Genomic DNA, 27,332 nt, shown 5'->3' with positions numbered 1-27,332 from the left:
TCTTTCTGGTTGCCTCTAGCACATGCTCTGGACACTAGACTTCTCTCTACTGTTCCTCAAATTTTAGTACGATTCTGTAAAATCCAAAAGTCAACTATCAAAGAAAAAAAAAAAAAGAAAATAAAAGAAAAAGAGACTGTATCTATTTCAGTAGAGTTATCAAAATTTGGGATGCTTGTGTCTGTTCCAAGCAGCACAGAGAAATGGTTCTACTCATGGTAATTATGAAAAACTCACAATAAAATTCCCAAAGGTGATTTATTTTTAATTCTTATTAAACTGTACAATTTTCTAACAAATTAAAAAGTGCTGCAAACCCTTTTAACATTTATAAATTACTGACCAGAAATGCAAACCACAAGAATAGAGCCTAACCTGTATCTGCCTTCCTCAGTAAAGGTTTCTGTGTCCCTTATGTAGGGGCTCCTTTCCAGGAAATTCCACTTTGGAAGGCCTTTACTAATCAAAGAACAGTAACTACTCTATACTGCTAAACACATATATATAAAAATATATTTAAGATTGTACCCATTTTAGAAGTATTGTTTGTACAGACAATAGCCTTGTCTTCTTCAAATAAATTTGTGTTTACTTTTAAAACTTATTTTATTTTTTACTTTATAGACTGGTGAATCCAGAAATTGTGTATCTGTAAATGGATCCCCACGCCTTAATTTGCTGTAAACAAAAGAAATAAAAGACATCATGTGTGAAAATCACCAAGCACCTATGTAACTATAATTGTAATAATGATGTAATTATAATAATTCCAAATGGTAAATACACTCAATGGAAGTTTGATACACTAAAGGAATTAAAGTTACAGAAAATAAATGTCTGAAATAGCAAGACATAGATAACTACCGTTTTCCAAAATAATGTTAAAAGTAGTCTTTTTATGTGGCCTGTATCATATTAATATCTGAGTAATCGTAACTGATTCCTGTAAGACAAAACTCAAAAATTATTTAAACCAAAAGCTTAACAGCATTAATTTAGGACAGTATACTTGAAAATAAAATATCAATAGGAGACAATAATCTAAAATTTTGAGTGACAGCCACCTTTTTTTCTGTTATTAGTTACTGTCTCTCTCCAGAAATGCACAATCATTGTGGGGTAAGAGGAGAATGTGTCTATATCATAGTAATACAGCATTTTGGCATCCAATACAATTTGTATAAGAAAAATGTAATTCTGATCTCTTTGCATTTCTTTTACAAGCTATCTAGCATAAATAGTTCTGAAAAAACAGTGGTAATGTGAAAATCCACTTCCTACATTACTTTTAGCTCCTATTTATTTTCAGTTGCATTGCTTCAATTAATTGTTTGCTTACTTACAGAGGTACACAAAAATGTTTTGAGGGTATATGAGAACACTGCTAAATTTTTCAGTCTGTGGATTTATTTTCTTTTCCTCTCACAGTTTTATCAGAAAAGGAAGACACTCCTTTTACACTTTTGTCATAAATTAAGTTGCTATAATCCTTTCACTCTCAACACTATTAGGGGGAAATCTTTATACCATCTTTAACTCATTAATATGCATTCTACTAATACACACAACACAGCATAAATTTTCTTTAGATTAATATTATACTTAACAAAAACCCAACACCCAAACAAAAAAAACCCAAACAACTTTGTGGCAAAAACCTCTCAGAATATTTTCAGAAGTTACCAACTTAAAGGTCCATTGGGATTTAGAACTATTCACCTAAATGCAAATGTATTAGTTTTCTTAATAGTAGCTTGGCTTTAAAATTGTATTTTAAATTTTAATAATTATTACACAAATTTATGTCTTGTCTTTTAACAATCTTGGAAATCCCGTGCCACTAAATTAGCAAGAAACACTGAGAGGTAAATAACTAATTATTAAATTAATATATCTTAAACTGAAATTATTTCCTTTATTAGATACAGCTAGTTAAAGCAAAACAACTGAATTCTATAATATTAGTGCACAAATTATCTTGCCACTCGACAATATTACAAGGAAATTAATGTGGTAGAAGTTTACATTTAAATGTAACATGTACAATTATCCACCTCTAAAGGGGTTTATATCATGTTAAACATTAAGAATTCACTATTATTCACTACTAGTATGAAATGTTATATTATATGCTATATTTGAATTTTGAGACTTGAGTACTGTTTGTGTTTTTGGCACTTGGAAAGCCTGCCACGCTAACAGGAAATGTTTTATATCAACACTGAAGTATCTTTGCAAAAGAGATAGTTGAACTGTTTATTTGGGTGGGTGTTTTAATAGCAAATCTTTACTGAGGATAGATAGTTATGTACTCCAACAAACAAACAAAAGCCCTGATTTATGTATACCTACCGGTTTAGATTGGGTTCTTTGTAGCAAACAGTGGCTTTTCCTCGTCTAGTTGGTGCTGCCAAGTTTTCTTCTAAAGCTTTGGGGTATTTAGGTAGGGAAGTGTGAGATCCTGTACTAGTATTTCTCAGATCTTGCAAAGCCTTTCTCCCTGTGAACACCGTAGTTTATATGCCTTATTTAAAATATCTTCTGAATCATTAAGTGAACTTTCAATTCATAATCAGTATTTCTTTATTCAGGTACTTTCTTTCTGCTCCTACTCTAAAGATGCTCAATAAAAAATGGGATGCAGGGGAAGGGCATACATATATAATCTGAATATTCAATCTGTATAACAGTTCTCAAGTACTGCATTTTCCAACTTTATGCCTCCTCTTTGGGCATATGTGCATAAACTGAGCATAGCAAGGTGATTCAGTGAGCTTCCCTCTCTTCAAAACTGCATACCACCAAAGTATTTACAGTGCCTTGTGTTTTGAACCACTGACTGTGTCCAAGCAGAATACTCCATAAAAAAAAGTAACCAGCCTTGGCAGAAGTACTGTTTATGTCAGCTTTCTATAATCCTTTAAAACAAATTCTGAATGCCAGACCAAACAATCAATATTTAATTTGTAGACAAATATTTTGATAACTTGGGAGAAATACTGAAATTATTATTTAACACACATTTCAAAAAGTTCTAAACCGTTAATAGATCATAGTCTTTCTGAAAAGCACTATAATTTAATGCAGACAGCAATCCAAGATGAAATACATAATCTTAATCTGTATTCCTTGTATATTCTTCCAAGAATGTACATTCCTCACTGATACAGGTCAAGTTTTAGAACTACTGCATCCAGATGAGAACATAAGAACATGTAAAATGTAATTTTACAAAGGAACTGAATTTAAAACTCTTACCTTTACTTTTTGAGTTTGAATGCTTTACCTTAGGTCCTCTGTGGCAGCAAAAGGAAGCTATTGATCTCATGAAGGAAATTCACAGGCATATGGGATAAATGATGAATTTTTTGTTGTGTCTGTCTTGAGACTAATAAATTATATCACTTTACATACCTGTCAATTTGCACAGTCTAGCATACACACTCTTAAATCATAGTCAAGCTGATAGTGCTGAGTTACTATTGCCCTGCAGTAGAATTCTGTGCTGAGATCAAGTGAAATGTCTCAGTCGGTAGGACTCAGTTTCATCGTCTTCTGAAATGTGTTGGCAGAGACATAAAGTCAGAGGTTCTTCATTGGATTTCTGCTAACTTTACTTACAAGAGACATATTAAGGTGACTTTGGGCTGCTTGCAACAAGTCCCTTGGAAGACCTAATTTGCTTTAAACGAGAGGGCTCTCCAATCACAAAAAACCTCCTAAGTCTGGCTGCCTCACAAATCAATCTTGATTTGTACTAATTTTAAAGTGAAAGTAAACTGTTATTCTGAGCTTTTCCTAAAGCTTAAGGTTAGAGATCAGGTCAGCTTCCCTTTAAGCAGTAAGAGTTTTGAGACATCTATGACACCGCATTATTTAGGAAAGTTGGATGCCTTTGAGTGTGAATATTTATGTTCACATAGATCTAACTATATAGAGACTTTAATTACAGTAGACTTTCAGGTGTATTTCTTAGTACAGCTCAAGGTAGTGATCAGAGGAGCTGGTATTATCAGAAAAGATGTCATTTCCTTGCTTTCTTTTAATTCAAGGTACAGATTTGGATGTAGGATACAAAACTGAACAGCTTTTTGAACTAAATGGATGAAGATCAAATGATTAGCTTGCTTTTTATGTCAGTAATCTTCGATACTGATCATAAGGGTTTACTGATTTATCATTAAAGCCAATAAAACTATGGGATCCTTTTACTATCTTCCAAAGAAGAAACTGAAAATTAAAAGATGCAAATGCAAATTACCAGGAGTGATACCTCACACAATGGTCTAATTCTGCCAGCATGTCTATTCTGTTGTCATGTAAAAGAGGAGATTTTTTTGGCCATTGTGTCCTAGATTCAAATTAAGCCAAGGCAGTATTTGCTTGATAGTTTGTGATTCAAAGTATTAACTTGAACTAGAAAACTAGTCTAGGTGTTGGGACAGAGACAATGAAGTAAATAGGAACTTGTTGAGAATAAACGTGTTTACAAAATAGATTTCTCATGCTACAAAACTTCAAAGTTACATTCTAAAGCATATTTAAACTGTTGCATAGATGTGTTAGTCATATATTCCTTTAGCTCCTTTACAGTAATTTCATTGTATGATAGAAGACTCTAAACTTATCTTCCAGACTACACTAAAGTTTGATTATTTTCTTAATTTAATGTATCTTCCTCCAAAAAAGAGGTTGTCACATGAAAGTTTGCTCATGGACAGATTCTAGAGAAAACCTGCTCAAAGTACTTTTTTTAGATCTCAGAATTCCTGTTGAATTGCAGTGTTTCTAAAGAAATACAAATGAAATCTTTAAGTCCAGCTATGTTCTCCATTTATGAAAGATCAGTGTAGTTTGCTCTTTTTTTTCTGCTGTAAAAGCTCAAGCTATTGTATCTTTTCTATCCCCAGCTTCATGAATTCCATCACATTCTTTGAAAAACAAATAAACGCTACAACTATAATTGCTCCTCAGAATGTAGACTATTTACATCTGTCCAAATAAATGTCAACTTGAAATGTACTGGAAAGTAACAACGACATTAGTTACAATTAAAAATGATACAGTGACTGATATATGATATAGAAAATGAATAATCTTAGTCATTTTCAGTCTTACCTTTTTCCACTCCTGTTTCATCACTCTAAGCAAGCAATAATAGTAGGATAGTATTAAAAGAAGATACCTTACCACTGTTTCAGGCACACCCGTACACTTACCATGACAAGGTGTCAGAGTCTTTTTGTTAGTCTCTTTAGAAATATGATCCAGTTTTTGTTCTGCTTTTCCAGAATCCAGTGCTTTACGATGATCATTTCCCTCACATATTTCAGAGTTTTTCAGTATAGAGAAGTTCATGGAAGCATCATGGTTATCAAGATCTGGGAGCTTCACATTGGAAAGACCTTCTTGGGAAAAGCTATCTACATTTAGTGGCATACGCTTGGAACACTGGACTGGTAAGAATTTTAAATTTTCTGATTTTTGAACTGTAGACTTTAACTTGCTCATAAGGGAATCTGTTTCATGAGGGACTTCCTCGTTATCCAAAATAGTCTGCCCACCCTGATCAATATGCCTGAAATGATTTTTTTCTGGTGTGGTCTCAGTAATATCAGAACCAAATTTCTGTTTGTGCTTTACCTGATTATCAGGAGAATTACTGAAGTTAAGGGGTTTATGTGCCACTGATGAGGAATCTATTTTCTTTAACATACTACCATTATCACTGACTTGTTCTTTAGCTTGTGGTGTATTCATAGCTATAACATTCTGAGTCACTAAAGCTACCTGCATTTGCCAAGTTTCAGTTATTTTATTTCCATGAATAGTCTCTGCATGAAATGTATCCTTATTTTTTAATTCTTCACTTTTACAAGGTGAGAACTGTGTAAAATTTTCTTTTGGTATTACATATGTTTTCTGGCTAGCCTTTGCCAATGTATGTTTTAATCTGCCTGGTGAAAGATGGCTACTCTTTTTGTCTGCTTTGCAAGTAATTTTATGAATGCTGTCATGTTCAGTTTCTCCACTTTGTTTGTAACTACCTTTTTTGTTGTATTTTATCTTTGTAATATTCTTCTGGTCTTGTTTTCTCTTGTTGTTATGTTGGTGTATCTCTGTTTGAGACCTTTTGGAAATATATTTTCCACACTGCCCATTTTCCTTTCTACAGTACTTTGCTGTGTTCATTTTAGAAGGGTTTTTTAAGGTTTTCCTGTTTATTTTTCGTCTATGTTTCTCATTTGTATGCAGAAAGTCCCACTGTGAAGGCAATATATTAGGAGTATTATGTTGGAATGGTACATTTTCACCATAATAAACTTCTGGTGGGATCTTGTGGATAGATGAGTTTGAGTCTGCTTTTTGTGCTTTGCTTTCCGTGTCTTCAAATGTTTCTGAGAAGGTTTCTTTATTTGTCTTCTGTTTTCCTGTACTTATGAAGGTAACCTTGTATGTCCTCCTAGTATCTTTAGCTTTATGTGGACAGTGTTGTGGTTGATAATATTTGCTGGTATTTAGCAAAATCTGCTTCCCTACAGAATTTCTGGTAGGCAGCTGTTCTGTCTGACTATGGAAAAGTTCAGTTTGTGAGTCAGTAGTTTTTGAAACTTCACTATTGTCAGCCCTACTTTGCCTTTCTTCTGCATAGAAAATTGAACTGACTTCAGTCTTACCTTTAGTTTTCTCTTTATCCTTCTTTGAACATTTTACTTTTCTAAAATTTGCTAATATTTTATCTGAATTGGCATTACTCTTTTTATTTTGGTGTAATTTACCTGTGTGTTTTGCTGTAACTGTGAGTAGTTCGCCTGCATCACTGGCAGTCAGCTCCATATCAGCATCATAAACAGTTTCTTCAGGCTTCATCTTGTCAGTAAAAAGCAGCTTCTTAAAATCTATACTTTCATTGCTGAATTTAACAGGTGAAGGAATAACGTGAGCGAAGTCACTTGAACTTTTCTGCAAAACCATGTCGTTGGTGTTGACACTGTTGACACCATGATGAGGCAAATTATTTGAGCTACATTTTTCATCAAAATCTTTTATATTAGGTTGAGTTTTTGACTTAGGAAGTACTGCATGTTTCTTTCTTTCAGTCACTTTTCCACAGAATGGCAATGAACTATTATTACATTGTTTTGTAAGCTCCCCAGACTGTCTTAGAGATTGTGTATTTTTGACAGGAGTCAGGAAGGCATTATTGCAAGTTAGTTCTGTGCATAATTGATTTTCTGTAAAGAGAAAAATTTCAGCAGCTCAGGGAAAGAAACAATGGAGCACAGTTATCAGAATAACATTACTGAAGGCTGGACCAGAAACACGGAAAATTTCAAGCTGCTTTTCTTTTTGTGAATACACACATTCTGTGGTTGGTCCTTAAAAATATAGTTAACTAGAATTAATATCGTATTTTACCAAAGCTGGACTTTTGAAATTGGGTATAACTAAAAAATGTATTTTTCTATAACGACTTCAGTTATTATTTGGTTATCTTATCAAAGCTTTATTCTGTTCAAATTAATTTTGTTACATTTCAGCTGTGTTATTTCAATGACTATTATTCTACAAGTGATTGTCATGACACCTATACTTATGCATGAGCATTCTATTCCTTATTAGTTTATTAGTTTAGAAGTATTGATATACTTTCTGTATCACACATCAAATAATGAAATATTAAATACTAATAATTAGAAAAATTACTATTTTTCATTAGCTCTGAAAAATACATCACCTGTACAGAAATACATCCTACCTTTTAAAAATAGATTTTTGTCAATGGTTGCTTCCACCGGGTCTATTTCAATTAACTTTTGATTATTTGCACCAGAAGGCAATGATAATGCAAACTTGACTTGATCTGAATACATTTCCTTGGACAAAATAGTGGTACACTTATAAGAATTTGGTATTTCACACACAGAAGAGCTATCTTGCTGCTTTGCGTTAGCTGTTGCAATTAAAGGAAGCTTTACTGGCAATTCTGTAGATCTGAGAAGAGGAAATTTTATTGTGAAATTTATTACATTTTATGCCATAACATTCAATTGTTGAAAACATTCCCTTAATAATGTATAAAAGCAGAAAATGAGAACTCAGGTATGAAATCTGGTTCTGTCTTAGGGGCAAATGTATTTTTTACAATAGAGAATCCTGCTTTGTGCTGGTGAGATCCCATGGAGAAGGAAGCAAGCTACGCAAACACAAGTTTTGTCTACCACTCTCTATGTATATAAATTCCAAGTTGCAAATAGATAATTTCTGATTTAGGCAGGAAATTGTTTCTCATTCCCTCAAAATATACTTAGGACAATATATCAAGATTAGTTGTAAAAAAATTCACAGACACTTACCAACTTCCACATTTCATATAACCACCTACCTAGCAGACTGATATGTACTCTTGAACTGGTCAGCAGTAGAGCTACTTGAACCAGCTGACAGAGGAAAAGGACTCTGAAGATTCTTTCAAAAGAAGAACAGTGGGGAAGTAGAAACAGCTGAATATTCTCTTATGTTTTAAGTAGTGTAAATATCCACAGGAAAAAAATCATAAATGGGCAAAAACCAGAAGTACTGATGAAAGGTGCACGATATTCAAACACATACAAAATATTCTGTAGCAAAACTTATCAAAATCTGTAACATAATGCATCGAAGTGTAACATACAGACTTTTAAAATGTAGCTATAACTAATGTAAACTGCATTATACACATAGAAGCACAGAGCAACACTAAGCAACTGTTTAGAACGGACAATAAAAATAATACTGTTTTAAAAAATTAACTGTAATTTTGCCATGACACAAGGACTAACATGGACTACGTTTTCTGGTATAGTTTCCACATGCAAGATATTTATTGTAGCACTAAGTAAGGAAGGCAAGCAGCTTGCTCATTGGCGAAGAATACCACATACTGACATATTGTACTTTTTTTTTTTTTAACCACATGAAGTCATCAGGGCTATCAGATATTTAACTTTTAGATACTTCCTAAACAAGATTAAATCATAAATTTTTAGTGCAAGCAACAGCAAAATTTAATTGATTTCACTAGGGTTTCATCCCAAGTTTAAAAGACTTGGGGTAAATGTTTTAAAATGCATAAATGATTGCAACATTGTACTCATTTAGATGCCTTGAAAATATAACCCTGGAAAATGAGTTCAATATGTTAATAGTTCAAAAAAAGTCTTACCTCAGAAAGACTGCTTATTTCTATTGCAGTTAAGAGGTTAGCATTCAAAAACGTTTCTATTTCTATAAGAATTGTATTCTGCATGCAAAAGAAAAAGTAATTAACAAAATATATTTTATGTGGCTTCTGCCTGAAGAAAAGACAAAATATAAAGGTGAATCCATGCTTTAAATTTATTTTTTTTTTACACTCTACTGAGCACAAACTGATTTTTAATACCATCTCACTATAATAGAGATGCTGACACTAAAATAGCTGTGGATAGACATATACACTGATGGACAAAATGGTAAGCACAGAAAAACCCTATGAAAGAAAAATCAAACATAAATAATATGCTATCAGACGATATAACTCACAATCTGAGTTGTATATTTTGAATCACCATTTTAAGATGCAATATTAAGTTTCCAAAATACATAAAAGCTTGGTTGAGTTGATCTAAGTTTGAATGTTATTTGCAGCATACCAAACAGTTCAGTTTTCGACGAAGCAAGATATTATGAAGCTGCAGCTCTTCTACTTCCCTCTGAAGAAAAATCTTCTCATTCTTCAGCTTCTGAGATTTTTCTTTCTCCACACTCAAAGCCACAGCTAATGCTTTATTATTTTGTTTTAAAGATACTTTAAACATAGATGAGTTATCTAAAGGAGACAAAATTATATTATTTTCAATAGCTTTAAATCCAGGCCCTCTCTGCATGAACTATCACTATATAACATTTTTATCTGTAGGTTTTGGTGGAACAATATCGAAGCCTAACACTTTCTGATATAATACTGTTTCTGTTGGCTATCATTCTGATGACTACTTGGTTGGTTTCATGTTCAAGTTAATTTTATGCACAGATTCTGCTCTAGTCTGGATTTTTTAAAATAAGGTTATTTTAAGAAGAAAGCATTTAAAAACTGATAGTATCACAGGCATAAAAATGCTATCAAATTTATAACATACAAATACAGGTTTTACAAATTTAAAAGTTCAAAAATGTTGAGAATAAATGTGAGATTTGACAACAGAAAGAAAACAGTTTTAAATTAGAAATATACCCTCCACCGTCCTAATGTAAACCTGCCTACTCGTATCTGTTACAGAATGTTTTAGGAACTTTTTTCTTCCCCCCTCCCCGCCCTGCCAGTGACACTGCATATTACCAGGATGATTTTTTATGCCTCACATTCATAGTATCCACAGAGTTAACTTGAACTCCAGGTAGAGACAAGTCTGACTATATTCTTTTATAGTACAAAAAGAAGCAAGGTTAGCTCCAATTACATCTCTTCATTGTCTTATGTTATTACTTTCATGTCCTGTAATCCAAAATTTGCAAGGCCTTATTTCTTTGGTTTAGGAAACAGGCAACAACAGCGGAACTTTGTTAATCCAAACGTGATTTAAAATTAAAGTGAATTATTTGTATTATTGCAGTGCAGAGGTTTCTAAAGGGCACCATTATTCACCTGTACTGTTTATTTTTCACTGAAAATTAGTATTTTTGACATAAAGCCACAGTAAGTTCAAGTATATATATACACACACACACACAAAATACATATATACAAACAACAAAAAATTCTTGCCTCACTGATGAGAGAAAGAGAAGCAGAAGTCAACATTCCCTTAACCATGCTGCCTGAATTGGAAAAGTCTGAAATAGCGGTGATTTGCTGCATTTATAGTACCTTTTGCAGAAGAGGATCTGAGATGTTCCATAGTGTTGTTTCTGTCAGAGGCAGAAACAAACCCCAACCATCTACCATGACAAATTATGTTTGAAATTAATCCTGACTTACCGAGAAAACAAAGTACCTTCTGGCAAATGATTAAATCAGCAGAATAATATCTGCAGTTTTCCTTGTTTCAGTGAATAAGTCCATGAAGAATCTTATATAAATCCTATTTTGCAAATGAGACTACTAGATATTTTACTATGGCAACTGTACTTTTCAAAGGTAATTGATTTTACTCATTTTGATACCTCAGTTTTTCGATGCCCCAAATGGGCATGGACATGGATGTTAGAAATGCACCTGAGTACACTCTTTTAAAAAACACTGGCATGCCAAAAAGCAAGCACTGAAAATATTCAGAGAATTAGATAAATAACTTACTTTTATGTGTTTTAACTTACTGACTCTCCTAAAAATGTCAACGTTTCACATTAATATTTTTAACAGGCAACAATGTAGCAAACCACATTACGTACAATTACTATTCCTTTTGCTAAGTGCAGTAGATGGCTTCACTTTTAACAGGACTTACTCAGTAATTTAGTTTTTATTTTAGTTGCTAAAGAAGCATTCCATTTTGCAGCTTGTGATGTTCCATCCCTCCTCTTCATATGCCCTTTAACAGCATTTGAGGCAAAAATGGTCAATGATTTACCAGTTGCTTCTTTATCCATCATCAAAATGAACCTGCACCTTGTCGAGGGGGAATGAGGAAATAATACATAATCTTTCTCACACTTGGTAAAATTACATTTCATTATTGCTTTTCAGGATTTGTAGTTGAGAAAATTGCTTAAGTCTTTACCTTTTTTCAACTGACTCAAACAGGTTAACAAGTCATATTATCACAGAGTGTCAAAACGTTTAACTAATTATCACGAAGACTGAAAGGATCAGATATTTGCTCTTGTCCCCTCCCTCAAGTTATCTATCCAAGTTTACAGTTAAAAGGGAGGAAGAACCCCAAGGCGTTATCGCTTCACAACATGACCAGGCCAGCTTTTGCCTTCTCAGGGCACACTGTAAATCGAAGCATTTAAATAAACCGCGAGACTGGCCCACAGGCACAAAAGGGAGCTGCGTCCCCGCAAGCCGCTTCGGGCCGCCGCGCCTCTCCCGCTCTCCTCACGCCGGCAAGGGGCGGTGCCCGCCCGCGCCCCGCCTCAGGGCGCCCCCGCGCGCCGGCGGCAGGCAGCTTGCGCGCCCCGCGTGGGCGGGGGGCGGGGAGAGGGAGGGGGTGTGGCGGGCTGGCCCGGCGGCGGGCGGGAAGCGCGGCGCCGGCTGGCCGTGCCCACTCGCATGCCCTGCGTGTAGAATTGCCGTTTAGAATTAAGCGGCGGGATGACACCTTAACCCAAGGGTTCACGCAAGCAAGAGGAGACAGCCATCTCGGCGGGGACTCGGCGACGGGCCGCGCGTCGTCACTCAGAGGTAACTGCGCAGCCGGGCTGCGGCAGCGGGGCCACCCGCCCCGCCCTGCAGCGGGCGCCTGGCCGCTCGGGGCCCGGCCGGTAGGAAGGCGCGCGGGGCCCGGCCGTTCTCAGGGCCGTGCGGAGCCCCCCGCGTTACAGTGGTTCTCGTGCGCTCCCACAGCCCGTGGCGGGCATTTCCTTCAAAAGCGGGATACGCGTCATTGTTCACCTTCAGTCCACGGCTCCGGTTCTTCAGTGGCGTTCCCGGGTGTTCTACGAAGAGTGGGATGCACATAGCATCTCAACTACGTGTCTTTGCAAAACCATTTCAAATGCCACCCGTTAATAATGCTAAAATTAAAAAAAAAAACAACCCCAAACCAAAAAAAACAAAACCGAATTATATAACCACTTAGCATCAGTCTCAGTACACTGTGAGGGAGGGAGTAAGGAACTACAAGATACTCTGCTTGGCTGCCAGGGAAGGGTTTGAGGTATTCGGCTTTCAGTTTGAAGAGCTCCTTCAGGTTAAAAGCAGAAATCCATGTAATTCCTTCTCAGTGGAAAGCTACATGCCTTTCTGGCTGATCTTTAGCTGTTAGTAATGGATGAAATGATAAACAACGAATAGGCAGTCATCGGGACAGTTATGAAAACTGTATAAATTTAAAACCCAATAGATTATAGCAGGTATGTATGCTGCCCACATACTTAGGACTTGTAAGGGTAGAAGTCTCTGACATCAGAATTTGAGCAAGCCCACTTCTAGTTTGGTTCAGTTAACATTAGGACTGGGAATTGCAAGGAAGTGTTTTAGTCTAATAAAATGCTTTTCCCCAAAATCTGTTCTGATCCCAAAAGCCCTTGCTCTTTAACACTCCCTTCACAGACATTCTTTTTCACTGGCTGTGTGTGCTCCGTCCTACCATTAGTTCAGGTGGACATTGATTCCTAAACTTGATGCAGGAATCAGTATGTTTATGGCAAAGAGCTTTGTGAAAATCTTAAGAGAGTTAATGTTTTAATTTATTTGAAGACTTACAGAGATGTGGAAGGTTGAAATAAAAACCAGCATTAGGGTCCATAATGCAGTAATCATCATGCAAATCTTACCTTTCTGTGTGCTGACATTACAATATGCTACAGAGTAAATCAAAGGAATCACACAGTATCAGTGGCATTCTTTGAAAATGTACCTTTATGAACTTACTATTTTAATCATCTGCTGCAAAAAGCACCTGGAGGGTCTCTCTTTCCTACCTTTTCTTAATTTGTGTGTGATGTGTATACTGACGGTTGGACTTTATGATCTCAAAGGTCTTTTCCAACTTAAATGATTCCATGATACATAGCAGAGTTTCTCAGCATGGCCCTGAAGCTGCAAAACCCTATGATTCTATGCAATCCCCTTAAAATACAGACTTGATCCAGCACAACCTTTGGTAAATTCCCTCTTACAAGGCAACTTGGAAGTGACTGTACCCACTGGAAAACTGCCCAAATAAAGGAGAAAATAACCTTATATAACTTTAAAAAAATAGAATACCAATCCAATAAAACTTACCTCCTTATCCTTTCCAGAAAGCACTGTTTTCCTCCAGATCCAATCATGAGTTTTCATTTCCTCCAGTTTTACAATAGTCCCGAGTCCTGAAAGGGCAGTCACCAATGTGTTTCCATTTAATGTTTGTTGCTACTGTGGGCAATAAGTTTAAAACAAAACACTAAGTATATTGTCTTCCCATCTGTGGTCCTGCTTTCCTTTACACTCCACTGAGGAGCTCCCACTCTGTAACGTTTCACATGCAAAAATCTCCAGTTAATTGCCAGCCAGTGAAAGTGGGGAAGAGCTCAAAGCACTGCCAAGTTTCACAGCCTGTATATCTTAAATATATATTAAGAGCAGAATTCTGGTTTTCAGTTACTGGAATCCTATGACTGGTCTTTAAACTGAATAGAAGTGACAGTGAGGGAGGGAAAGACAGACAGACCTGCTGTAAAAGCCCTCACCATACGGCAAGAGTTGTATTGAATTTGTATCTTACTAGATACCTGCAAATCCATCTCTGGGAAGATCTTGGTTGAGGAATTAATCCCACAGGATCTAGTAAGCCACGAGCTGTGACTAAAGCACTTCTGGTGGGTAGGTCATGTAGACCAGCTTCTGCCACTGTGGATTCTGTGATGTCCAACAAGACTGGAGCTCATAGTATAGTTTTTCCTGAAATTATAGTATAAAGAACACATCTTCCTCTAATCACACCCTTTCTTGCACAAGCTTAAAAAAATTAATTTCTTGATGCCTAGACCCCCTTTGTCAAATCTAACTGAGATTAGTAAATTTAAACACAAAAATAGAGAGGATGAGTGTGTAAGCCTGGCTTCGTTTGGAAACTAGTGAAAAACAAAAAAAATGTCTTTGTTCATTGAGCTTGGAAACATGCAGCTTGAAAGATATAACTGAGTTAATTTGTTAGGTAAATACAGATAAACTCTTTAAATACAATCTAGGCACATTTCTTAGTGTGCAGCGTGCAATTAAGTAACTGGATCTTTACTAGGCTTCAGATAGCAATCAAAACATATGGTTAATATTTGTGTTTTAGTTACCTCTTACTTTATTTTCTAACCATATAATCGGTTTATGCCTTCCAGAAAGTTTGCAGATATCCTGAGTTCTGCCCTACTAATTTTTGCATGCAGCTACTGGTTATTTGTTGTATCACAGCGATAGGTTCTTATGTATGTTACGGCAAAAAATACTACTTTATTAGCTTACAAAGTGGGAACTAGACATGATGTTACAACCTTTTTTAGAGAATACAGCTGGATCTTAGAACCATTTGTCACGAGTACAGAAACTTTGTAATGAGGCTGAGTCAAAAGCATAATGAGAAGCTAATTTATTTCCATTGATTATGCACGCATTTTAGTAAGCAAGGTACTATCTGTCAGACATAAACAATTTAACAGAATACTGTGTCTGCAAGTCTTTGCAAAATGGCTGCATAAGGGTGAAGCCCCTTGCCCACGTTCATCCATGCTATTTTAATGCATTAATAATTTGCTCTGAGTAAGGGAGAGCACATCTGAAGCTTAAAAAAAGCTGTATTTCACTGACAAGCAACAGGAAAGCAAATTAAAACCTAAGATGCCTGCATTCATATGTATTGGCTGGAACTGCAGGCTGCTGCTGACACGCAAGCTGGTCTGCTCGAAGGGACAAGCAGGCACCACCAAGCCGGCCAGAGAACACCAGATGACCCCAGGCTACTTTTTCCTGCCTTTGCCCCCCATTTTAACCAAAGCAGACCTTTGCGTCTTCAGGCCCGGAGCGTGTACCAGCACCACATGTCCCGTGTCAGGGGGCCTGTCGCTGTCGCTTGGTTCCCCCCCTGCCGGGCCCGCGCTGAGCAGGAGGCCCGACACCGCCACCAGGTAACGCGGGGCCGCGGCGGGTTGCAGTGGCTCCAGCTGCGGCATTGCTGAGCCTACAGAAAAAGCTGCTAAATCAAACCCACTCTGAGCAAACCTTTATAGTAAAATAATCATTCAAAAAAACTAGTATCGGGAAATGTTTCTGCCTTACAGCGTTGCCGCGTTTACGCGGGTCAGCCTTACTTCAGAGGCCGCGGACATCGAAGCCATGCCTGAAGGACCCGCTCCGGGGGAGGCTGCGGCAGAGCCGCCGGGGTCCCTGCACCCGGCTGACCGCCGGACCCGCGGGGGTGAAGCCCGGGCGGCCGGCAGTGCCTCCGGAGGCGGCGATGGCGCGGCGCCGCACGGCCACGAGGGGCTGTCCCTGTCCGCGCCTCCCGCCGCCCGGCCGCCATTTTGTGGAGCCGCGGCGGCGCCCCAAGAAGCCCTGTCCGGTCCAGGCGCGGCGAGGCGGCCCCGGCGGCGCAGGTAACGCGGGATGGCGGCCGCCCGCGCTCCCAGCGGGACCCCCGGGCGGGGAGCTGAGCCCCCTTCCCCGGCCGGCTCCTGGAGGGGCGGCGGGGCAGCGCCCCACGGGGGGGGGGGGGGGGCGCGGCGAGGGTTGTTGCCCGGCCCGGCCCTCCCCTCCCCTCCCCTCCCTCAGCAGGCGGCCAGTTCCTCGGCTCGGTGCAGCGAACGGCAGCAGCTGCCCGGGCGAAGGGCGCGCAGTAGGAGTTAATAACCCTCACAGGGCGTGCTCAAAATAAAACAACCCAAACCCCAACCCAACCCAACCTAAAAAAAAAAAAGTTTTGAAGTTTTTCTATAGCTTCTCGTGCCATTTTTTCCTGCCCAGACACTGCCCCCGCCCCCGTCGGGCACTGGAGGCAGGCCCAAGTATGAGTATGTATTGGCAAGGTGAGGGTATTGACGTGACAGCTTCAACGACTCCTTAAAGCAGCCCTAGTTAGGACTGGATATTAAAGAAGCCAAGTTACCGGTACAAAATCTGTGCATTTTTAGTGCTGGGAACTATACTCCAACCAAGATTTCCCAGAACGTCCTTCAGTGCTCTGCTCGCATGTACTGACAGTGTAATTCTGCTCGCCCATTTGTCTTGAAAGAGGAACCTCTGTATTTCCTAGCAAAGTAAAATGCTGTAGATTTTTGTAGTAGAGGTGTAGAATATTTGGCTGTTTGCACTAGTACAACTCCAGAACTATTTTCAAAGCTGATTTACAGCGTCCTGTGACAAACATGTAAGAACTGAGCCAACGCTTAGGTCTTGTATACAGTGTGTTCAGTCTTAACTGGTGTCAGATTTACTATTGTGTCTGTTTCAGGTTTGAATAGCTCGTAATTAACATCATCATTTGCAAATGCAATGGAAGAGGGCAAAATTGAAGACGTGCAGGGTATTCTACGACTTAATGTGCGAGGATGTTTATACACAGCCAGGCGTGAGTCTTTATGCCGCTTTAAGGATTCAATGCTAGCGTCTATGTTTAGTGGACGCTTTCCTCTAAAAGTGGATGAATCAGGTAAATACATTCAAGCTGTAAATACAACACTGCTCAGGGAGCTCTGTGGCAAATACATGCTTTTATATATAGTTATGCATTTTATAGTATATCTCTTTTCCCAGTCTGCTGAGCATCAGTTGGCTGCTTTAATTCCGGGATGTAAACCAATTACGCATGCATGACTTTATATTTACGAGTAATTCATTTGAATTCCACAGACTACTCATGTTTGCAAACATACATGTTTTTACAGTGCTTACCACCTGCCTTGTCCCAGTCCAAACTGTGGCTTTGGAATGTACTGCTTCAGTATGAATATGAAAATAGGTAAAAATGAAGTTGGCAGAATATTTGATATTTTAACTGGGATCCTGTTTATGAACCCCTGTGTTCTCCAAAGGCACCTCGCTCTCTATGGCTCATCACATAAGGAGATGAGAGTCTAATCTTTGTTTCAGAATACTCATTACCCGGTAAAGACTGCATTTTTCACCACCATGGCTAGATGTGAAAGCTTGAATAAAACTATTCATGTGTCAAATTTCACATTTGTTTGTGACTTGGAAATCCTGTCAAAGTGTGGCCAGTTTAAAGACACGATGGATGGAGAATAGTAATTCCTTGTTGTACATTTTGACTGTTTAAAATATCTGAAATGTTTAAAATTCCTGAAATGAAACTTGCTACTGTCTTATCAGTAGTAGTGAACAGCCTATTGTATACAGCTGTGTATCATTTGGTCAGTTTCTACAGCGGTCCTTAAGCCCAGCAGGCAAAGGAGAGACAAAGAAACAAAAAAATACTGCCAAACTTGAGCAATATTCAGGGAGGGTTAGGCTAGGTATGTATTGGAGCTGATGCTACTTCCAACTCCTTTTAAATTGCCTAGATTTAAAATTTAAAAAAATGTCTGCAATAGCAAGAAAAGATGTATCTGCAGGTAGAATTAGAAATGCATCTAGAATTAGACTTTAGCATTTTAAGTGAGTGCAGTACAGCTGAGGTTGTATGCTGGCACAGTCCTATGCAGATTAGGGATTTCACTGAAATTACGAAGAAATGTTTACTGCACTAGTAATTTATCTTGAAATAAAAAGAAAGTTATCTTCAAATAACAAGTATTCCAGGGAAATAAAATACTAGTTTTAAAAGAAGACATAGATCTTAAATAGAGACAGTATACTTACTCCTCCTAAGTAGGTAAAACTAGTACAGAAGTTTTATAAAGGCTTTACTTGATGATTTGGTAGAACGTAAGAAGTCTGTCTTCACTTGCTGGAAGTAGTATTTTAAGTAATTTTATTTATGTTTTCAGGAGCATGTCTAATTGATAGAGATGGAAGCCTGTTTAAATATCTTTTGGATTATCTTCATGGAGAAGTTCGGATTCCTGGAGATGAAAAAATTCGAATTGCGCTGCAGGAGGAAGCCGATTATTTTGGCATCCCTTATCCATACAGTCTGTCTGAACATTTGGCCAATGAAATGGAGACATATTCTTTAAGGTCAAATATAGAGCTTAAAAAGGTCTTGACATTTTTTAAATTTTTAAAGATGTGCTTTCTAATCCACACCATTCATTAGCATCATATACTAAAACTACAGCATATGCAAGCTAGGACTTTCTAATCACCACGCTAAATTATCACTAAATTCAGAATTTTAGGTTAAGAAATCCTAGAGTTGATAATACAGTCATAGTAGTTAAGGTCATCAGCTTCTCCCATAATTGTAATACAGCAGCAGTTTAAATTTGAGTCTGTTTCACATGCAGATTTGCTGTAAAGCTTTCATAGTTGGAACTACATTGTGTTTGGTTTCAGCTTTTACTTGAGATTAGATTTGATCCCTTCAGGATGTTTGGGTTTTTTGTTCAGTTTTATACATTCATCCTAAAACTTTAAAGACAAAATGTACTTTGCCATTTTTTTAGAACAAGAAAGGAGAAAAAAATTAATATTTAAAATCCTAAGGTTTGTCTGTTGTATTGTAACTTAAAAAGCTGATTCTAATTAACTGATTGGAAACTAACTTTTATTAACAGTTTTGGCTGTGTTAGTGCTGACAGTCATCTATATTCTCTTAGTAAGCTATTGTTCCATACATTTCACATTCTCCCTTACTAATTTCCTTTTGGAAAGCATAAAACATTTCCAGGTCTTTCAGTTTCTCTTCATATTAAGGATTTGCCATGCTTTTGAGTATTTGTTGCCTTTCTTTGAACTTCTCTTAGTTTTACAGTATTCTCTGTTAACATCAGATAAGAAATACTACACATATTATTTTTTGTATTTATATCCTATAAACTGTATCCTTGATTTACTTAAAAGAGCTCACCAGTAAACTTAAATATGAAAGCTTATTCAACTAAAAATATTGTATTCTTATTAATGTTCTCTATTTTTTTGTTTATGTTTTTTCTAGGCTTTGTTGGATTTCTGTGATTCTTATGATTTAGTTTGCACCAAGCCTACAGTTTGGGTCCTGCACTATCTCAACACTTCTGGAGCAAGCTGTGAAAGTAAAATTATTGGTGTGTATGCCACGAGAGCTGATGGGACTGATGCAATTTATAAGGAGCTAGGAATGAAAATTCATAGTAGAAGTGTTTACAAAAGGTAAGATGACTGTCAAACACATGAAAGCACTATGAAGTGAGAATGAACACTCACATATTATAGTATTACCTAAATATTATTATACGTAGTGTAACATAGTAGTATTGTATTATACATCGTTGGAAGGAATCAGATTCTTTCCAGCTTTGAAAACAGCTGGCTAATACAGTGGTCACATTAAACAAATGATAAAAACTAAGCATGAAGAACAAGAACTTGAGAGTCCATAAAAAGTGGCCTAGCATGCAGTTGCTGTAAGTTCTCATTAGGTTTTACTTGCTATTTTAAAAATATCTCAATCATTTAGAATTACTTTCTAATGTAAGATGATATTTACACTAAATACAGAAAAAGTTCCAGAAATATTCATGTTGGTTGTGATTCATGCAGTTGTTTTTGCAGTTTCCTAAAACAGCTGAAAGAAATATTTAACACTGAAAAGAACTGAAGATGAACATAAATGGTTTTAATTCTTTAAAGAACATGTAGATCTCTACTACACTATTGATGTATTTTTATGACAGTAATTACAAGTAACTGGTAGACCTGTACTTATGAATGTCTGGAAGCAATTTGCCTTTCTCTTGGTCCCACAGTACAGTGTCAGAAGTGCGGTTCACAGTGTACCTTCTGAAACATGATCAGGATACAGCTTTCAGTGTTTCATTATCTTTATAATTAAGAGGCTTATTTTACTGAAGTTAAGCTGGTAACATTACCGTTTATTCCAAGAGTATTTGGACACATAGTATCAGTTATCTATCCTCCCACTGCATTTTCCCCTTGAATAAATGATTGAGATTTAGAAGAGTAAATATTACACCATTAAACCTGTAATTACTCTTTCAGGAACATTTGTTCTTTCATGGATACCCATTTTTAGCAATAGGTGTTCACATGCATGCAGATCATAGGAGAATGAATATTTAGAACCTCTTACACAAACAAAAATGAAAACTAAGTAACATTTTCCTCTTTAATTTTTGAAACATATACTGTGAAGTCCTTGTAGTTAGGATTTGGTAAAAAGAATGGTAACATATCACCAGTGTTACATTTTTAAGGACTTAGCTGGATTTACCACGTAACTGTTACCTTTAAAACCACATTTCTAGAGAAGCTGGAAATAACCTCCAATACATCTGGAGCTATTACTCAGTAGCTGAGTTGAAAAAGATGATGGATGCTTTCGATGCCTGGGAAGGGAGAGGTAGAGTATTTTTTTCTTTTATTTCAGTAAGGCTACTTTTTTACAGAAAAATGAGAAAAATATTTGCCAATTACTTGTAATAAAAACTGCGTACATTCTCACTCATTCAGTAAGTAACATGTAAAATACCCTATAGTAGTGGCTGTTTGGGAGGGAAAAAAAATCTTAACGGATTCAACAAGGTGACATGAGTTGGTATGAATGAATATATGTAGAGAGAGCCACCACTTGCAGGGGGTGACACCCTGCTAGCACTGGGCAGTCTGGTGGAAGCCCTAGAAACAAGCTGGCTGTAACCAGTGTTCATGTCAGTGTAGTTTCAAAGCTGAAATTCTACATAATAAAATAGATGTGTGTATAAACATAATATTGACTATGTTCTCTTAGCTCATCAATACAATTTCCCTTTGAAATGCAGGTGTCAGCTACTGGAGAGTGCCTCAGGAGCTGATTGAATGTTGGACTCTTGAGGAACGCCCTTTGAAAGGCAGTTTGCGTCATATGCCTCCAGTTCATAAAAGGTATGCTGATTTGCATATGTGGCTTAAAATAAAGCTGAAATACAGTACAATCATTCTTTTCCCTATGATTTCACGTTATTTGAATAGCTATGAATGTTTTTTCTTTTTGCTATTTACAATTTTATAATATGTGTTATAAGCAGAGAACTTATTAGCAGAACTGAACTTGATAGAAACAAATTACCTTTTTTAGGCTGCTGAAGCTATTCTGTTTTACTTCTTCAGCCTTTAAAACATCATTTTAGACTGTGAAGGAGTAATTTCAAGAAGTAGAGAGCAGTATTAGATAAATGGATTGCTAATAAATAAATATAAATGAAAACTTTAAAAGGTTAACTAATTTTCACGTGAGATGCCTTCTTTGTAGAAGGAATTTCTAGAATTTCTTCTTTGCAGTTCTACAGTGGTACTTTTGGCTATACCTCCATTACCTAAAAGAAGCCTTTGCAGGTGAAGAAACTACACCGCTGATCTGAGCCACCCTACAGCCACTTTGCTGCTATTCAGGAGAGGTTCCTGCTGACCTTCAGTGTCCCTGGCCATACTTGTCATTTCAGCAGCAGCCACAGAGTGATATCAGCACAATGATCCAACTGAAAACTCCTATCTCCCCATCCTCCCCCTGCCTTTTTTTTTTTTTTTGATACTGCATTCTTTGCTTTTCATAGCTGAAGTAGGAAGGACTGTGATTGTTTGATCCCTGGAGTTGCCAGGGGACTCCATAGGCGCTCTTACATAGGTTCTTTTTTTTGGCTATTTTTTACAAGTTTTCTCTTGAAAGATTATCCATAATCATTTGTATTGAAAAGAACTAGAGGGAGAAAGCGGCGATATCTTTCTTCTCTTCTCAGATTACATAGTGTGGAACTTTTGTCTTTACGTGCAGTTTGGTCCTACATTTTTGTAGGCAAAACACATCAGACTAGTATTTGGTGGATTTTGTATCTGACGGAATTTTTAGCATTTTAATACTTTCTTTCTGTAACTCCTCAAGCCTCTTCTCATTGATTTTCCCTTAGCAGTTTGTGCACCATCTCTCTTACAATTTTCAATGTGTAATATTGCTTACACAGGTAGAAGAGACTGATGGTACTATTTCCATAAAGGCAAACCAGATTGCAGTGATGAACAGTTGACAACCACAAATGATAGTGTAACAAGCAAAAATTAAAAGAACTTTGGATTTGTGGATGGCTGTTGCAGATTGTCTATTTTTTAATGTTATAAAAAGAATCCTTTATGTACATAGTTTGTTTCTTCAATTGAAGTTCTTTGTTTTACAGACGATTAATCGACTTTACTGAAGACGACGACTACTTACCATGTAAAGCAGCTCCCAAGCCAATTACATACTCGGGTCCCTCAACAAGTACCCACATCAAAGTCAAGAATTCAGCTTCGTTAAAGGTAGCTGCTTGCAATGCTTCACGTTCTGCAGTGACTCTTAAACGACCCCATAGTGAAAGTCTGACACCGCACAAAGTAGCTTCTGAAACTCTATCTACGACATGCACAAGGGCGTCCAGCAATTTCCAGGTGCCCTGTGGAAGGCAGAGTGCTGGCAATGGGACACCATGTCAAATGATGTTCAAGATTGCAGTGTCTAGGAAGCCCGTAAGCCACCACATAGTAAAGCTGAAGCGAACTCCCCTTTTTCTTGCAACACCATCTCAGCCTCCATCTTCTGTATCTGGTAAAACAAGCGAAAAGGACAGTGCTGCTGTTGAAATTCCTACTCCTTCTATGGCACTAAACAAGAAAGAACCAGCTGTATTAGCAGAGAGTATTGAGCTTAAGAATGATAAAGTGGATGGATAACGTTGGACTCTGCCTCACAGACCGGATAGCTTTGTATCATCTGGTCAAAGAAGAGATCGTCATCTCGTGTGGCTGTTCACTCGAAGATTTGGTAGAAAATTATGATGAAAAAGTTCATAAAAAGCACAGGGAGAAGAGAGAGCACTTAAACCAAGTGTGTTTTCTGCTTTATTTCTAAATACTTTTTAGATGTTGGAGAGGAAGAAAAATGGGTTTAAAAAAACCCCAAACACAGAGCACGTGCAGTCTAATGTTCCAGTATCTCATGTTTGCGCTTCTGTTAGGATGTACTAGTACGCCTGACCCTTTTTAAAGGGAGTACTTGCACAGCATAAAAGACAACCACTTCATCAACTTTAATTAACTCTAGTTAATGTTAATTTCTTACTTTGTATCTTTGAAGTGGGAAAAAATAGGTAACAAGAAGTGTTTTTTGTTAGATACAAGTTTGCGGCAAGTGTCAACATAGCCAGTCCTGTGAAGATTCTGGAAGTTGAAAGCACTTTTTGGGGCTTCTGGTGAGGATAAACCACCATTTTGTTACGAATGGCAATGAAAGGGACCGCCTTTGCTTGCACACAGCAAGAAAATTCAGAAATACAGGAAGGGAAGAAGTATGTCTAGGGAGTAACACGGCATTTTTTTTCATAGACCTGAGACACACATATACTGCTTTCCTAACATGGTGTGATCTGCCACAGGGGTGGGGCTGCTGCAGGCAGCCGGTGCAGCCTTGGCATTTTGTATCGCACCTCAGGGGTGTCTTCTCCAGCTGCAGGGAGCCCCGTGGGTCTGAGTTACACCTGGCCCCCCTGTGTCCTTCTGCAAGTCCTTTCAAATGAGGAGGGGACAACCTCAACTTCCTTGCAGGAAAGCAGTGCTAACAGAGGTGCCCTGGTTTGAGGAAAGATGAAAGAACCCTGCCTTCCCCCAGAGCAGGATAGAGGACACCTTCTTGTACCACAGTAAATTTTGCATGATGGTACTGAAGAGCTGCTGTGTTTCTACCAGCAGAGGAAAGCCGAATTTGGCTCCACTGATTTTAAAAAGCCCTTTTAGTTGTTCATATTAGTGAATGAAATCTGGCTTTGGTTTGTGCCCTTGGTTGCTTACAGTTGGGTGTTGTTTTTTTTTGTTGGTTTGGCTACTGCTTTTGCTTTTCCAGCACAGTAAATACACCTGTTCTTAAACACTGAGAGGTCCTATCACATTGCCAAAATGCAATGTTCTTAAAATTCCTGAGACTATTGGAATTACAGAAGGGTTCAGATGTTTTATTTTCTAGGTCATTTAGGGGCGATCACATTTTCAGGGTTTTCTCCTAACCACAAGGACTTTAAACATAATTTGCACAAGTAAAAAAATCCCAAGTGTACTAACTTATTTTTAAGGAGACACTTTGTTATGAACAGTAGTCACTGTAAAAGTGTGCAGTACTGTAATTTTCTGCTATTGGTGTGTACGTTGAAAAGCATCTTAACTTTAGAATCTCTAAGCCATTGTTTTTTCTTAAAAAAACCCCTAAAGAGCGACAATCCCAAGGCTCTTCCTATCCCCCCCCCCCCCCCCCCCCCCCGCAATGTTTCACTGAGGAAAGGACAAGGCAAAAATTACAGGAAGATGCTAACATAATCTAATTTCCTATTTGAGCATGCAATTCATCATTGGCACTAAGTTTGTGAGATTTGTTTTTCATAATAATCTAACTGGAAAGCGGTTTTTAATACTTACCTTGTGTGCCTTCTACTTCACTATTTATTGAATAGCTGAGCACTCCACTGTGCACCTTGAAATCTTTTTACAATGCGTCTTAAAGCAGATTTCCTTCCTCTTCAACTTTTGATGATTTTAGAAGGCTTCTATAAATGCAGAATCATAGAATCATTTAAGTTGGACAAGACCCTTAAGATCAAGTCCAGCCGGCACTGAAGCTCACGAAGATCATAGAGTTGAGCATCACACTTTGTATGCACACAAGAAAAAAAGCTTTGAAAACAGTCCTACAGGACTTTCAGAGTTTGTACTAGCTCAGTGTTTAATTATTCTGGTAGTACAGAATTTTTCCAGTAACATCCACGTCATTTGCATTACAGTGGCTTTAGTGCGTCTTCTCTTTGTCCTAGATGTACATGCTTGGGGTTAAATGGGAAAAAAACTCCTTTGAATTTCAATGGATGAAACAGTAAAGTGTCTGTGGTGGAGAGGTAGAGCAAGATTATTTTTTGAGGGACTTGGTTTTATTTATTTATTTTTAATTGGATGAGGTGCAGAGATGTCCTTTGAACTTAACCAAGTAGGCATTTTTGCTTTTTTTTTCCTGCCTGTGAATCTTGCTGTGTTTCTCTTAACTGATGGACTCATACTAAGCAGTTTTACGATAGCTGAATAGCATTAACCTTCATGGTGACTTTCACTATAAAAATAGCTTTGCCCCTATCTACCCAAAGCTTTTTAAAATGTGGACGTAAAATAGAATTTCATCTTCTCTCTAGGAAGCCAAACAAATGAAACTTGCCAGTCCAAGGATGAGTCACCCCTTAACCTGGCTAACAGGCTGTTTGTTTTCTGATGCATGGAACAAGGAGCAGAAATTCTGCAAGTCTGAGCTTCCTGCAGATTGAAACTTCCTCAAAACTCTGTGTTCCCAAGTTTCTTGAAAGTCTGCAATTTTCTCAACATTTCCATTGTCTAACTCAATGAACGAAGTACCAGCTGGCACTGCTTTTGTACCGATGAACTGGATACACTGTATGTACACACTAGATAGTTTGTCTGGGGAAACTACTAAAGGTGAGCTACAGTTTTATAGCTGGGAGTAGACACGTGGTCAAGTGGTGTTGACAACGGTTTACTGTGAATCTTGGTAAAATTACCATTCATCATAGATCACGTTCAGAAAAGACCATGTTCAGAAGGTTACTCCAATTTAGAAATCTGATGGATTACGAGTAACTAGCAGCTGCACTCTAAAGGCTGACGTGTATCACCAGTGTAGTTTGATGCATTAAATTTTTTGTCACAAATGCTGTCAATTTTCCAGTTGTTTCTTCTCACTTTCTCACCGCTGCCTTTCCAAACCCTCAATGATACAGGTTAAGGAGACAAGAAAAATGTGATTCCAATTTCTAGAAAATTACTCCTCTGTGATCACACATGGGCTTGTGATACAGAGGGTCTGTTATCACCAAGGTGTGATTCAGAGAGATATAATTCTATCTGTATGATGTCAGCGAGCAGATGTTATTTCATGTGATGGGCACATACTACTGCTGATCCTCGGAGTTTTCATTGGGCTTGTTTTTAGCTGAAGAGCCATGGAAATATCAAAATTACCTCTTTTGTTCTGCTCTGGAAGAGCTGGTAGGGAAATAACTGGAACAGTTTGAAAGAAAAGTACCCTTGGCTAACTGGCTAACATTTAAACTGGCTAACATTAAATCACTTAGATAATAAACATTATGTAGTTCACATCTTACTATGGCTAAAAAGAAATACTATCATTACCCAGGAGCAAGCAGATTTCCTCTTCTTGATTCTTCCCAATCCATGAAGGATAAATTCCTCACATGGTAAGAACAGGAGGCCAGCTGCACCATCAAAAAGTGGAGTGAAGCTGCTGTCCCTTAGCTGTGGTTACAAATTGTCGTTTGAAATAAGTCTGTAAATGCGCTGTGGTAATGCCACCACCCCACCCCCTTAAAAAAAAAAAAAAAAAAAAATCTAAATTCATTTTGGGCAACAGCTTTTATTAAAAGATGTTAAGCAGCAGGAACAGGTAAGGATGATGTTACAGACCTTTGCTGCTTTCTGAGCTTTTTGGGTATCTCTTCTTAGAGAATTTTCTTCTTGCTAAATAAAAAAATCTGGCCGTTTATAA

General features: G+C 37.6%; 3 protein-coding genes across 12 annotated transcripts; 1 reads left to right on the top strand and 2 right to left on the bottom strand.

The window, feature by feature from the left end:
• Positions 1-233: 233 nt before the first annotated feature.
• Positions 234-7,599, bottom strand: LOC119152937. Its single transcript, XM_037398742.1, has 2 exons — positions 2,353-7,599; positions 234-678 (listed from the first exon to the last, which is right to left on the bottom strand). The coding sequence occupies exon 1, from the start codon at positions 6,973-6,975 to the stop codon at positions 5,008-5,010; it is 1,968 nt and encodes a 655-aa protein (XP_037254639.1). The 5' UTR covers positions 6,976-7,599; the 3' UTR covers positions 234-678; positions 2,353-5,007.
• Positions 7,600-8,937: 1,338 nt separating this feature from the next.
• Positions 8,938-14,515, bottom strand: SGO2 (shugoshin 2). Of its 6 annotated transcripts, none has more exons than XM_037398902.1 (5): positions 14,401-14,515; positions 13,913-13,998; positions 11,469-11,629; positions 9,675-9,850; positions 8,938-9,283 (listed from the first exon to the last, which is right to left on the bottom strand). In XM_037398902.1, the coding sequence occupies exons 2-5, from the start codon at positions 13,957-13,959 to the stop codon at positions 9,182-9,184; spliced, it is 486 nt and encodes a 161-aa protein (XP_037254799.1). In that variant the 5' UTR covers positions 13,960-13,998; positions 14,401-14,515; the 3' UTR covers positions 8,938-9,181. The 6 variants fall into 6 exon arrangements, 3 of the variants coding, with proteins under 3 accessions (XP_037254799.1, XP_037254797.1, XP_037254796.1); XM_037398900.1 differs by having other exon boundaries at positions 13,913-14,044; positions 14,401-14,492; XR_005106009.1 differs by lacking the exon at positions 14,401-14,515 and adding an exon at positions 12,578-12,699 and having other exon boundaries at positions 9,675-11,629; positions 13,913-14,279.
• Positions 12,158-26,478, top strand: KCTD18 (potassium channel tetramerization domain containing 18). Of its 5 annotated transcripts, XR_005106008.1 has the most exons (8): positions 12,158-12,367; positions 17,109-17,306; positions 18,604-18,815; positions 19,713-19,906; positions 21,022-21,116; positions 21,535-21,637; positions 22,921-23,609; positions 25,948-26,478. XR_005106008.1 is itself a non-coding variant. In XM_037398895.1 (7 exons), the coding sequence occupies exons 2-7, from the start codon at positions 17,150-17,152 to the stop codon at positions 23,453-23,455; spliced, it is 1,296 nt and encodes a 431-aa protein (XP_037254792.1). In that variant the 5' UTR covers positions 12,158-12,367; positions 17,109-17,149; the 3' UTR covers positions 23,456-26,478. The 5 variants fall into 5 exon arrangements, 4 of the variants coding, with proteins under 4 accessions (XP_037254792.1, XP_037254793.1, XP_037254794.1 ...); XM_037398895.1 differs by having other exon boundaries at positions 22,921-26,478; XM_037398896.1 differs by lacking the exon at positions 12,158-12,367 and adding an exon at positions 15,702-15,786 and having other exon boundaries at positions 22,921-26,478.
• The last annotated feature ends 854 nt before the right edge of the window (positions 26,479-27,332 follow it).

This window comes from Falco rusticolus, chromosome 8, assembly GCF_015220075.1.
Source record: "Falco rusticolus isolate bFalRus1 chromosome 8, bFalRus1.pri, whole genome shotgun sequence".
In the NCBI taxonomy this organism is placed as follows: Eukaryota; Metazoa; Chordata; class Aves; order Falconiformes; family Falconidae; genus Falco; species Falco rusticolus.
The sequence above is the reverse complement of the archived record's forward strand: the minus strand, read 5'-3'. Positions and strand labels throughout refer to the sequence as shown.